This window comes from Macaca nemestrina, chromosome 4 (assembly GCF_043159975.1).
Source record: "Macaca nemestrina isolate mMacNem1 chromosome 4, mMacNem.hap1, whole genome shotgun sequence".
Classification (NCBI taxonomy): Eukaryota; Metazoa; Chordata; class Mammalia; order Primates; family Cercopithecidae; genus Macaca; species Macaca nemestrina.
Window position 1 is genome coordinate 77,676,563 of NC_092128.1, and position 12,188 is coordinate 77,688,750.

Here is a 12,188-nt window from a genome sequence, read left to right on the forward strand (position 1 = left end):
TGTTAAAACAATATGATGAAATTTTTCTGTTAAATAAATTTCATTTTTTTTTCTTTTTTTTACATTTTTAATGTGGCTACTATATGGCTCACATATCTGTTGGACAGAGCTAGTTTAGATAATCACAAGTTGACCTATCTGGTTATTTTTCCTATTTGCTTTTATTCTGGTATTTCCTAAAGGTGCAAGACTAGGTTGTCTAAGAATCCACATACCCAGTGTGTGTTTCAAAGGAAAGTTCAGAGATAACAGCAGAGAAAATGCAGCGGACAGTTTGATAACTTTTACTACACTGTAAGCTACATACTTCCAAACATGAATTACTAGATTTATTAAATATTCAATCAATATGCATCTTCTCTTGGAACTTGCTAGACTATCTCCCTCATTCTTTACAAAGATGTCAGATGGAGCCTGAAGTTTTGTTGGAGTCACCTGGATGACACCAACGTTCTCCAGATACCAATTCTGACTCTAGGTTGACTGCTTAATTCGTCTCTTTTTGTCTTCTTAATTTTATTGCTTTCTTGTTCATTGTATTGTTTTATTTTAAACTTTGTTCTCATACCAACCCTATTAGGAATTTATGAGAATTACATAATTGGACAAAGGTTTAAATCTGACCTACCTGAGGGCCACCTGATACGATTTTTCAGTCAATAATAGCTAACATTTATTGAGCACTTATTTTAAGCAAAGGGTAATTCCAAGCATTTTACACACATTGTCTCCTTTAAATAACCACCTTTTACAGATGTGGAAATTGAATCTTATAGAGAATAAATAGCTTACTCAAGGTCGTATACTAGCCCACAAAATTTGGGTTCAAACCCAAGTCTAGCTTGAGAGCTTTGTCTCAAATACTGTACTGTATGGGTTGATATATATAGATGAAGTGTATTGGGTTGTAGACACCTAATGAGCAAGGCTTTGTAGTCACTGAATGCCCCAGAGGTATCTTTCCGAGTCTGAGCCACGCAAAAAATTACAGTGAGAAAATTAGGAAGAGAAAGCAGATGTTGGAGGAGATTTATCCTTTGTATGGCTGCTCCTTTGATTTGAAGAAATCTCAATAATTTTATCTGCTAAAGAGTGTGAGAGAATATTATTTCAGTTAAAAATACTTTCCACAATTTCACTTGGTTTCACCAATTTCAATTAGTTTTAAATCATTAGGACATCTAAGTAAACTATTGATTTATTCCACAGGTCTAGTATATTAGGTTCCTTTGCTTTACCTTGCCATCTTTAATGTTTGCATTCTTTTAAAATTACATTGTCCTTTATAAGTATGAAAATATTGTATGCTAGCAATGTGCTGTTTATTAACAATGCCTGTTTCCACTGCTTTTTTAGGGTCCTGGTTGCTGTTCTGATCTTGCAGTTTCTTTTCACTATGTTGATTCTACAACTATGTATGAGTTAGAATACCTCGTTTATCATCTTCGTCCATATGGTTATTTATACAGATATCAACCTACCTTACCTGAAGATATACTAAAGGAAATTAGTCAAGCAAACAAAAAGGAAGATACAAAAGTGAAGTTAGGAAACCCTTGAAAGAAAATCATGAGTGAACAAAGGTAAAATGTCTAGCATTGCACTGAAAAAGGACTTCTGCATTTCTGACATAGAACACTGGAATCCCAGTGAGGAATTCTAAGTGAACATTCCTTATAGAAACCTTTCACATGAATGACTATAAACTGAAGCTTTAAATGAGCTGTGAAGTCTGTTAAAATGTGTTTTGATACAGTAATATATAAATATATCTATATATATGAAGAACTTGTGTTTTTAAAATGGTGGCCAGGTAGAGGAATTAGAAAAGAGATTTTGTTGCCTGTTTTCTGACCATCTGTATTATTGTCACTGAGAAACTAAAATAATTAAATTTACTAAAACTACACTGCACCATGTTAGTAATAAACAGATCTGCCTTAAAGAAAATTTTAGAAAGAAATATTGTTGCTCAGTGTTGTTAATACAGCTCAAGAGTTGAGTTTATATTTGCAGTATGATATAAATGATCCACCCCCCTCCACACACACACACACACACACACACACACACACACACACACACAGAGTTTTTGTCTAATGAAAATGTTGCTGTGATTATTTATAATTGGTAGTATTTCTTCCAGAAGAAGCTAAAATAAAACTGGCACTTACCCTGAAGTGCATTAATAAAACCACACTTTAAAATTATCATGGGCCTTGACTATATTATATACTTGATTCTAATTGGTAATCTTTTACGGAATCTCTGTTGTCTCTCTTCTAAATATGTTTAGCCACTCTTGAATACCATTCTCCACTATTAATTTACTCAAACCATTCATAGCATTTGTAAACATGTATTTTACAATATTTGTTCCCAAATTTACCCATTGTTAATTCTGAGTAACTAATAAATTTAATGCTATTTGAGGATGCTTTTCTCATAACAGTGCCACTCTCAGGAATTACTGACATTTTAAATTGATTATTTTAAACTCTTTCCAACTACATAGTTATGGTTTATTTCATTGTCATCCTGTTGAGATGAGAACTTGTTTGTGCCTTTCATAACTTGTTTAAAGCAGAGTTTTAAAATTCATTTATAGGATCTGAGGTGACTGTTAGTTACAGTGGCAAGATTTTGACAAGAATTAAAAACAATAGAAAATGCAGACTGCTTAAACAAAAATGTTATATATTGAAAGAGTAGATACTTAATTTATAAATAAGTCTGAAAGTTGATGCTATTTTGGGATAATTGTTTTGCTAATGGATAGTTCTAACAACGCAGAATACCTAGTCAAGACTGTCATCAAAAACATTCACAAATGTTTCATTCTATTTTTAGTGACTCTGTTAAAAGAGTTTCTGAAGGGAAAGAAATTTTTTATTTTTATTATGTTTAGCAGTACTCAGTGTGTCATAACAGAATATTTTACAGACTTTCTATGAGATTATTTTTATGGTACAAAAGATTTACATTTCCCTTATGTTTATCATTATGCCAATTTTACATAGCTGTCGTGCCACTGACTCTGCTCTTTAGCTAGGTAATTCCTTTTTTCAGAGACCGTCTCACTCTGTACCCCAGGCTAGACTGCAGTGGTGCAATTCTCCTGCCTCAGCCTCCCGAGTAGCTGGGATTATAGGCACGTGCCACCACACCCAGCCAATTTTCATATTTTTAGTAGAGATGGGGTTTTGCCACGTTGGCCAGGCTGGTCTTAAACTCCTGAACTCAAGTAATCCACCCGCCTCGGCCTCCCAAAGTGCTGGGATTACAAGTGTGAGCCACAGCGCCCAGCTAGCTAAGTAATTTATATTTATTGTGCCAAAATATGTCAAAATCATGACCTCTTTGAATGGTATATTTGAGAGGATGTTCATTTCATTGGCTAATCATGGACTACTCTGCCCACATAGTGAAAACATGCACCAATTTTTACCTATTACCATGGTAGTATCATCTGCCAAAATTTCAAGGCATTCATTTGATTCTTTGAACAACTCTTCACCATGGTGTGTACATGAATTTTCATATGTGTTACTTGACTAGAAGTATAAATGGTTTACTATAAATATCCAAAAACCTTAAGATTTGCTCATAGGAAATGAATGTTATGATGAATCCTGGGCTCTAGGGTCAGACTTGCTTGGATTTAAATTCTTGCTCCAACACTTACTGTTTTTGTAACCTTGAACAATTTTACTTAATCTCTCTGTGTCTCAGTTTCCTCATCTGTAAATTAGGGATGATAATACTGCCTACCTCACAGGATTTTTATGAGGATTAAATAAATGTAAGTTCTTAGAACACTGTCTGTCCCAGAATAGGGAGCAATAAATAGAAGACTGTATTATTATTCTGTTACCTTGGAGTGTAAATACTGCATTTAAGTGAATGAAAAATTTGCTTTGACCAGATAAGGAAATAATAGCTATTATTTATCAAGTGCCAACTGTATGCTAGGTACTGTACTTAGATAATCTGTGTATAATAGTGTTAATCCTCAAAATTTGGGTGTTTTTCCCCTATTATAGATAAGGAAACTGAGGCTCAGAGAATTAAAGTAACTTTGTCACTGTCACAGAGCTAGTAAGTAACAGAGGTAGGATTTATATTCAAACCCTATGTGTTCATTTGAACTGTCTCAGGCTTGGGGTTATTCATTTAGCATTATTTCCATTTTTATGTATATGTTATGTGATATCTGATACATTGGCCAGTAATAGTCAAATTAACCCAGCCAAATTGTCAAAGTGATTCTTAAACTGTGGTTCTCACACTTGCCCAGGATGTTGTTAAATGCAGATCTGAAAACCCCAATCTCAGAAATTCTAATTTAAGCATGGGGCCCAAGAGTATGCATTCTTACCAGATACCCTAGGGCAGCGATTGTCAAAAGTGTGGTCCCAGCAAACAGCATTAACATCACCTGGAAACTTTGTTGGAAATGCAGCCTCTCTCAGGGCTCCATCTCAGATCTACTAAATCAGATACTCTAAGGGCAGGGGCTAGCAGTTGTGTTTAAGCAAACTCTGCAGGTGTCTTTCTTATCCTAGTTTGAGAACCAGTACCCAACAACCTACGTGATTTTGGTGCAAATAGTGTTTGAAACACACGAAGATTACTGCCCCATTACTAAGACATTTTTCAAAAAGCATGTTTTAAATCACTGTAGTACAGGATCACACTATATTAAATCTAAAATAAAGATAACTTAAAGGGTCATTGGATCATTCATTCTGGCCAAATTTTTAGCTTCTCCAAAGTGACTAATATCAGGGCCCACAATAAAATCTGTAATTCTCCAAGTTTAGTAATTTTATGTTGAGGCAGGAAGGGTTCATTAAGTACTAATAAGTACATAATTTATTAAAAGCATACATAAGTGTCATCAAAAAGTTCCACAATTGTTAAAAAAAAAATTGAAGTAGTAAATGCTATTTTATAACATACATTTTTCTGCTAATTCATTGTTTTGTTTGACCTAATAAAGCAAAAGAAAAACAAAAAAGCAATTCTCCAAGTACTTCATAGAGCACATAAAATCAGATTTCATGATGATGATGTATTTACTATCTTTTAGATTAAGATCTTTGTTATTTGGTAAATGATTTTAGTATGGTTTCAAAACATAAGGCTTTTGATGTCTTATGCTCTCTAATTATGGTATGCTTGTATTTTCTAGTGGAAAGTTCATAAAGCAGATTTTTGTCCCAGTTTGCTTTCAAATACGAATTTCAGAGGAGTTTTTCTTACTGTAATGAGGTATGAAAATAAATCACTGATCAGCTCTTAATATTTTTTTAATATGGAATTGGATTTGAGCATTAAATTTGCTAACTGGTTAGTTTCACAGTTTTCTTGAGTATTAATTTTTCCCTTGAGACTGTCAAATTATAGTTATTACCAGGTTGATGCACTGTTTATTATACTTGAAAGAATCCCTTGATTAAATTATATCTAGCATTTTATTTGCCATTTAAGTTTTCAGTTCATTAGACTATTATTCTTTGACAGTTTCTGCCTTGTGTTTATTGCCCTTCTTTATTTGCTTTATTACTAACTTCCATTTTCTAGTTACTCTTAAATGCTGCCTTCACAGGGTTAATTTGGCTGTTAATAGTGATTAGAATTTTTATTACTTAATTGATAATTTTAAACCTACTAACTAGGGTTCCCTATAAAACGGAAAGTAAAAGTCTAAGAATAATGCCTGCTGGCTTTGGAGATACTTGCCCTGCTTAAAAATCTATAATTTTAAATTAATTCTACATCTACAATTATTAAAGGAAGTAGTTATTTGGATTCTTCCACTCACCCTTTTCTCAAAAACAACAACAACAAAAATCTCATTTGCTTTATTTTTCTGCTTTATAGTAGGCCTGACAGAAACATACCGAAGCAATCTGGCAGACAACGTGTGGTAGATTTTATGCTAAATGTTAATGTAACCTCTGTTAATTTTTTAAAAAATGTGTTTATACATAAGATTTGAAATAAAAACTTTAATACAGGCTAGAATAAGGAATTTTACAAATTCTCTTTAGAGAAACCAACTCTAAAGTTTTAGAGTTGAATTGTGCTCTATTTCAACTCCCTTACCTCTCTAGTTTTCAGTTTATATTAAGTTTTAGTAACTTTGCAGGGCCTTGCAAATTAATAACCTACATGAAGTATATTATTAGAGGGAAACTAATTTTACTGCTAAGCAGTGTGTTGTACTACATAGTGAATGTTTGTGTTTTGGAATTTAAAAATTATTTAAGGTAATGGTGTTATGAATGGTTTAAAAATGTCTGGTGACTTGCTTATTTTAAGTGATCACCATTAAGTCAGAAAAATGTATTTTTAAATGGTTCTTGAAGTGCCTTTTGAACATTTTTAAACAGCGGATTTAAATAATGCATAAAATAAATTGCCGTGTTCAAAGTTGTTTCATCTGATTATTTTTAACCAATATAAAAGTTGTGAGATAAATGTTGTCTTTTATGGGTAGTTTGGGGTTATTTTTCCAAAAGTATAAAATTGTTTTCCCATCAAAGCTATTTAGTTTGAATAGGCTTACATAAGTTTTACTGCAATATGTATTACTTACTTTAAAGCAACAAAATATTCCACCTCTGACTGAGAATAATATACTGTGAAAAAATTAGAAACACTCTGTAGTCCAGGTAAGTGTGTCTGGATGGGTGGGGGCAGAGGAGGGGAGAGAATCTCATATATTTAGAGAGAGATTGCTTCTGTGCTCCTTGGTATATTTTGATCTATTGCATACACAGAGAAATTAGTTTATTCAACAAATAATTGTGCCAAGCATCTGCTAGAAATACAGTGGTGAGCAAGACATACAGGATGTCTTAATTCTAGAGTTAGAAAATAAGCTAATAGATGAATAAACAAAGTATTTCAGAGAGTGGTATTAGGAAAATAAAAATATTATCAGAACAATTTTCTGGATGGGGTATTAAGGAAGACTAGGAAGTACATTTGAGCAGAGACTTGAATGTTGAATAACAGACACTTTATGTACTTCAGAAATTACTTTTATCTATGAAATTATTTGTTCCAACTATGTGTTTAAAAAACAAAAAAGTTTCCACCCTTGCTTGCATCATGCTGTGGGTATATGTATATATGAAGGCTTACTGAAATGTAAACTATAGGCTGAAAAACTTTGTGTTTTTAGGCATACTTCATCCAGAGCTCAAGTCTATTGATAGATTTGTCTGGGAGTTTCAGGATATGAATAAAAATAGACCTAGTATTTTATGTCTTCCTAGGCAAACAGTTACAAATTTCATAAGGCCCTTGAGTCTAGCCTGTATGTCTTGATTTTTCAGTAATCTACTACCCAGTATGTTCTCTATTAGCATGTGTGTGTACGCATGCAAGCATGCATACACACTGTTATTTGGATTAGACAGCTTTAGAAAAGCTGAGGAGACAAATACCACTTCATACTACTTTAGTGGTAGAGTTGTATAATTTAACATATTCAGACAGCTAAATATTTTCCAACTAGCTGTACTGATAATTGTTAAGTCATTGGGAAGTAGATATATTTACCTAAATATATACAATTAAACCTATTTTAAGTTTTCCAAAGGTATGACTTCATAGTACTGGAAAGGATACAAGAAGATTCTTGCTGAATTTATCTCCTTGTTAAGGGGAAGTACTCTACAGAGCTAAACACATTTTTCATCTTAAAGTCTAATAATGCTGACAATATGGATTGTCCAAAGGAGATTTTTTTAGTGGTTAAGAATGAATGAACATTTAACAACTGAAGTTGAATAAGTTCAGCAACATTGGCATTCTCCAAATACATCTATATTAGTAAAACAGAAGTGAACTTTGTTTTGCCATGAGTTTGTTACTAATTAATACATTTTGTATTGCTGCCTGGAACTTAAAACTGTCTCTGCATTGCATCATTTCTTCTACCAAATGTGCTAGTGTTTCTTGTATTGTTACCAATATTGCTTTTCTCCAGGACTGAAAATGTGTCCAGGGGATTATATACTTTCTTACATATTGCCCCTGTGTAGTGCAGTTGAATACAACAGCTTACTTTGAAATAACAAAATACTCATTTAAAAAAAAATGAGATTCAATCCTAGAACTTAGGCTCTTTGGCTTTTCTAATGAATGCCTAGTGAAAGATTAACAGTACTTCTTCATTTCTAGAACTGCTGAATAATGTGCTGTCATAGAACTAATTTGGTTACAGTGTCTTCATTTTTACAACTAACCAGGTTTTGACTTTTGTAAGCTTCAATTTTTTTTTCATAGAACTACCTAAACTGCATTGTCTCCCCTTCTATAAGAGTTCATTCTCATTAATTTTCTTGTCTAATTGTTAGATTGTGGAAAGGTGGTGATTTGGAAGAGAAGTAATATTCAACTTTTCCTTTAGTTCTACTCGTGACTATCTCCCTTGTTTTTATACTTTTTGGTGGGGTGTGGGTAGGTGAGTGTGGGTGTGTATATGTCAGAGGCAGAAAGAAAAAGGATAGTTATGATTTTAATAACTGGATTTTTAATGTAATTGAAGTATTAAAACCACTGCTTTTTTATGTTGATTAGGTTTATGTAATAAGCAGTTTATTTGATGAAGTGAAGGTAACTATGTGTTTAGAATAATTGGCCACAGAGATAATTCCTGATTTTTAAAGTAATTTTTACAAACCTGCTTGCCTGACTGAATTTCTTTTTTGGCCTTTGAATTTATAGCTGTTGGAACCTTCTCCTACTCATCTCTCATTCCATGGTTTTTTCTTTTACCCTTTCTTTTTCTTCTAATTGGCAGCAGCAAGTCTTTAGTTTCTCAAGACTTTTTATTGCCCCCATTCTCTTTTTTTTTTTTTTTTTTTTTAATAGAGACAGGGTCTTCTTGTGTTGCCCAAGGTGGTCTTTAAATGGTTTGGCCTGCCAGAGTGTTGAGATTATATGCGTGAGCCACCATGCCCGGCTGCCTCTGTTTTCTATCAAAATGGATGTGTTTTAAGACTTTTTTTTAAAATTGTGTATCTTTTGTGAACCTCAGTTCCCTCTCACCAGCTTAGAAGTTGCTGAAAGAAGGAAGAGAGAGCACTCAGAGAATTGATGCCCGCATTATCCTGCAGTTTCCTCTTTCTTAAGGAAATATTTTCTTCTAGAACTTAGTAAAAATATGGGTGCTTAAAAACTTGAAAACCAGTGGGGAGAAAAACTTAACCTTTATAGATAAAAGATTCCAGTGTTCAGTATTAAGGCAGTCCTCTCTTACATCTTAAAAATGGTCACTGCGAGCTGTTGAATAAAATGAGTATAACCTCAGAATATGAGACCTTCCACAGCCTGGCCCTAGCATGTGTTCCCTTTTTAAAAATTTGCAATTCCTTACCTAAACTCCAGACAAATTCAGTTCCAAATCATTTAACCAACATTTGAGTGCCTACTAACAGTATTGATCTAGATAATAGGGATAAAGTGGCAAATTATATTTGTTGCTGTCAAGGAACTTACCTTCTATTAGAAGCAAAGTACCCAAAAAAATAGTTGTGTGCAGTAGAGTTATACTCTCAGGCAGTGTGCTAATTGTTTTACATTGCATTATCCTATTAATTCTTGCTACATTCCTGGTGGATGGACTCTACTATCTACCGTTTCAGGCATCTGCTGGGGATCTTGGTATGTATCCCCCGTGGTAAAGGGGGAACTACTGTATTTTATTTGTTAACCTCCAGCACTTTACAAAAAAGGGGAACTGAAAGCACCAGATGTTATATAGAAGAAAGAATAGAGTGTGAAGCAAGAGACTCTTCTTGAAAGGGGCCATTTAAAGCATTTCATTTCCATATGCAGCCATAAAACTTCCATCCACATCATTCAATGGCTTTTCTACTCTTAATTCATATTGCTAAGAAAACTTCTGGCTTATTCTTCTTGTTAAAGTTTATGAAGTATCCTGATACCAGGGAGGAAAAAATGCCCTTTCTATGGCATAAGCCCATTAACCTACCCAAGTTGTCAGAATCAAGAGGAGGTGTTTGAGAAATTGTTTCCTCTTTTTAAACGTTTAACTTTTTTTTTTAATTTTTAAATTTTTTTAATTTTTCTTCAAAACTTACAAAAAGTACACATCATTATATCTTGTGTATTTACTACCAACTTGTACTAAATAAGTCATCTTTCCATCAAAAAAAGTGATAAGCTCCATTATTTTAAAAAAAACATTCATTAAAGGTGAACATTTCAAAGATGAAAATTTTAGGAGAACCCCAAACTCCACCATCCCCCAAAGTAATTCCAATTAATGCATAAATATAAACTGGATATTAAGATAAATAGATAGAAACTTTTATAGAAGTGAGATAACAAATGCTAATTTTAACATTATAATTTAAAGAAATACAGTTGCTCTTGATCTGGCCAAAATCTGCAAATTGTCCTGGGGGCAGGGAGCGAGGAATGTCATCTTAGCAGCAACAAAATTGAGTGATTTCTTTGGGAGGGGGAGGTGGAGAGACGAAGAACAGACTGGACTTAGGCTTCTCTGTAGCAACATTCAGTGCTAAAGCAGAGCGAAGCAAAGTCTACCAGATTCTTGGGTGGGATGGGGGTGGGGAGGAAGCCAAGTGATTTCAAATGTAAGGGTAAATTAAAAGAGGGTGGACACTTCTTGAAGAATCTAGATGATGAAGCCCATCTAAAGAGATGAATGGACAAACATTGAGAACAGGACTGGTGCTGGTTATTTAAATATGTAGTTGTAGAATTATTTAAGGCTATAGAAGCATATTGAAATGTTATACATCTTGATATAGAAAAGATTAACATGTTAGAAAATAGAATATCAAAGACAAGGTAAGGGGTAATATATACATGCCCTAATTGGTTTTACTTTTCAGAATGTAATAGAAATTTTGTAAAATTGATAATATATCAAGCAATAAGGATGTAATATTCTGAATACGGTTATGAAGGTAATCACCAAAACTCTAAGCCTGATAACTATTAAAATGAAAACACAAAATTAAAGATAACACAGGCCATGTAAGAAAGCTAAAGGGAGAATTTAAAATAGGAAGATGACAGAATTAAGACCAAACATAGATATGATGTCAAATAAGGATAAATATGATTAACTTATAAATGTATGAACATATAAAAACTGTTGGCAGTACCTTTGGGGAAGGGTACTAGGATTGGAAAGAAATTGAATAATTCACTATTTTCCTTTTTGAACTTTTAAAAAATCATGTTTATGTTGTCACAGTTTAGAGAACTATAGTGGGAAAAAAAAGCTGTCGGCCCTGGGTCCCTAGGGTTTTTACAACCAGTGGTGAAGAATGTCCACAGACGTTCTTAAGCAGCAGTAGAGGTAAGCAGGTACACACATGAGCTGGAAGGATCTCAAAGCTGATTTGGGTTGTTTTATCTTGTCATAAGGAATTACTTTCTTCAATCAAGGGTATAAAGACTGCTGAACTAGTTCATAAGGAGGATAGATGAAGGAGGTATCCATCTTAAAGAGTGGTAAATAGTTGATCCATACAGAGGACCAGCAGCCTCATGTGGACCCATCTTAGCATCCTTCTCTTCCTCTACTCAAGGGCGAAGAGTACTTAGAAGTTACTATTTATTCTCAAAGCCTTGCATCAGATTATTTTCATATCTTTCTTAGATCTGTTCTGGCTTAAGTAAGTCTTACTCTCTTATTCGTGGAAATAGAAGACATTGAGCCCTTTCCCACATAAAAATACAGGACTACTGATTTCTAGAGCTTAAAGATGTTCCACACCTCATTTGAAAGATCCAGAAACAGATCTAGAGATGTTAAAGTTTAGAAAAATGACACAAATAATGCCAGAAATGGCAACAGAACTCAATTTTCCTGACTCCCAGGTTAGTGGTCTTTGTACTAAATGCAATTTCTTATCTTCCTTGAACAACCTGAGCTACGTACTTATTTTAACAAAATTTTTTGTGGGTACATAGTAGGTGTACATATTTATAGGGTACATGAGTCCCTTTGATACAGCCATGGAATAAGTAATAATGACATCATGGAAAATGGGGTATCTATCCCCTCAAATATTTATCCTTTGTGTTACAAACAATCCAGTAATACTCTTTTAGTTATTTTTAAATAGACAAATTATTATTGACTATAGTCACTCTATTTTGCTATC

General features: G+C 33.5%; 1 protein-coding gene across 14 annotated transcripts in view; it reads left to right on the forward strand.

Moving 5' to 3' along the window:
• LOC105475564 (core 1 synthase, glycoprotein-N-acetylgalactosamine 3-beta-galactosyltransferase 1) overlaps positions 1-12,188 on the forward strand; it is a 115,186-nt gene that overhangs the window by 78,994 nt on the left and 24,004 nt on the right. For 6 of the 14 annotated variants that reach the window (XM_011730925.2, XM_011730929.3, XM_071094864.1 and 3 more), the window contains exon 4: positions 1,357-6,442. In XM_011730925.2, the coding sequence (XP_011729227.2) occupies positions 1,357-1,560 (204 nt within the window). In that variant the 3' untranslated portion in view covers positions 1,561-6,442. Of the gene's footprint in view, positions 1-1,356; positions 6,443-12,188 lie in introns of those variants that run through there. The other 8 variants (XR_011622173.1, XR_011622174.1, XR_011622170.1 and 5 more) reach the window with 5 other exon arrangements.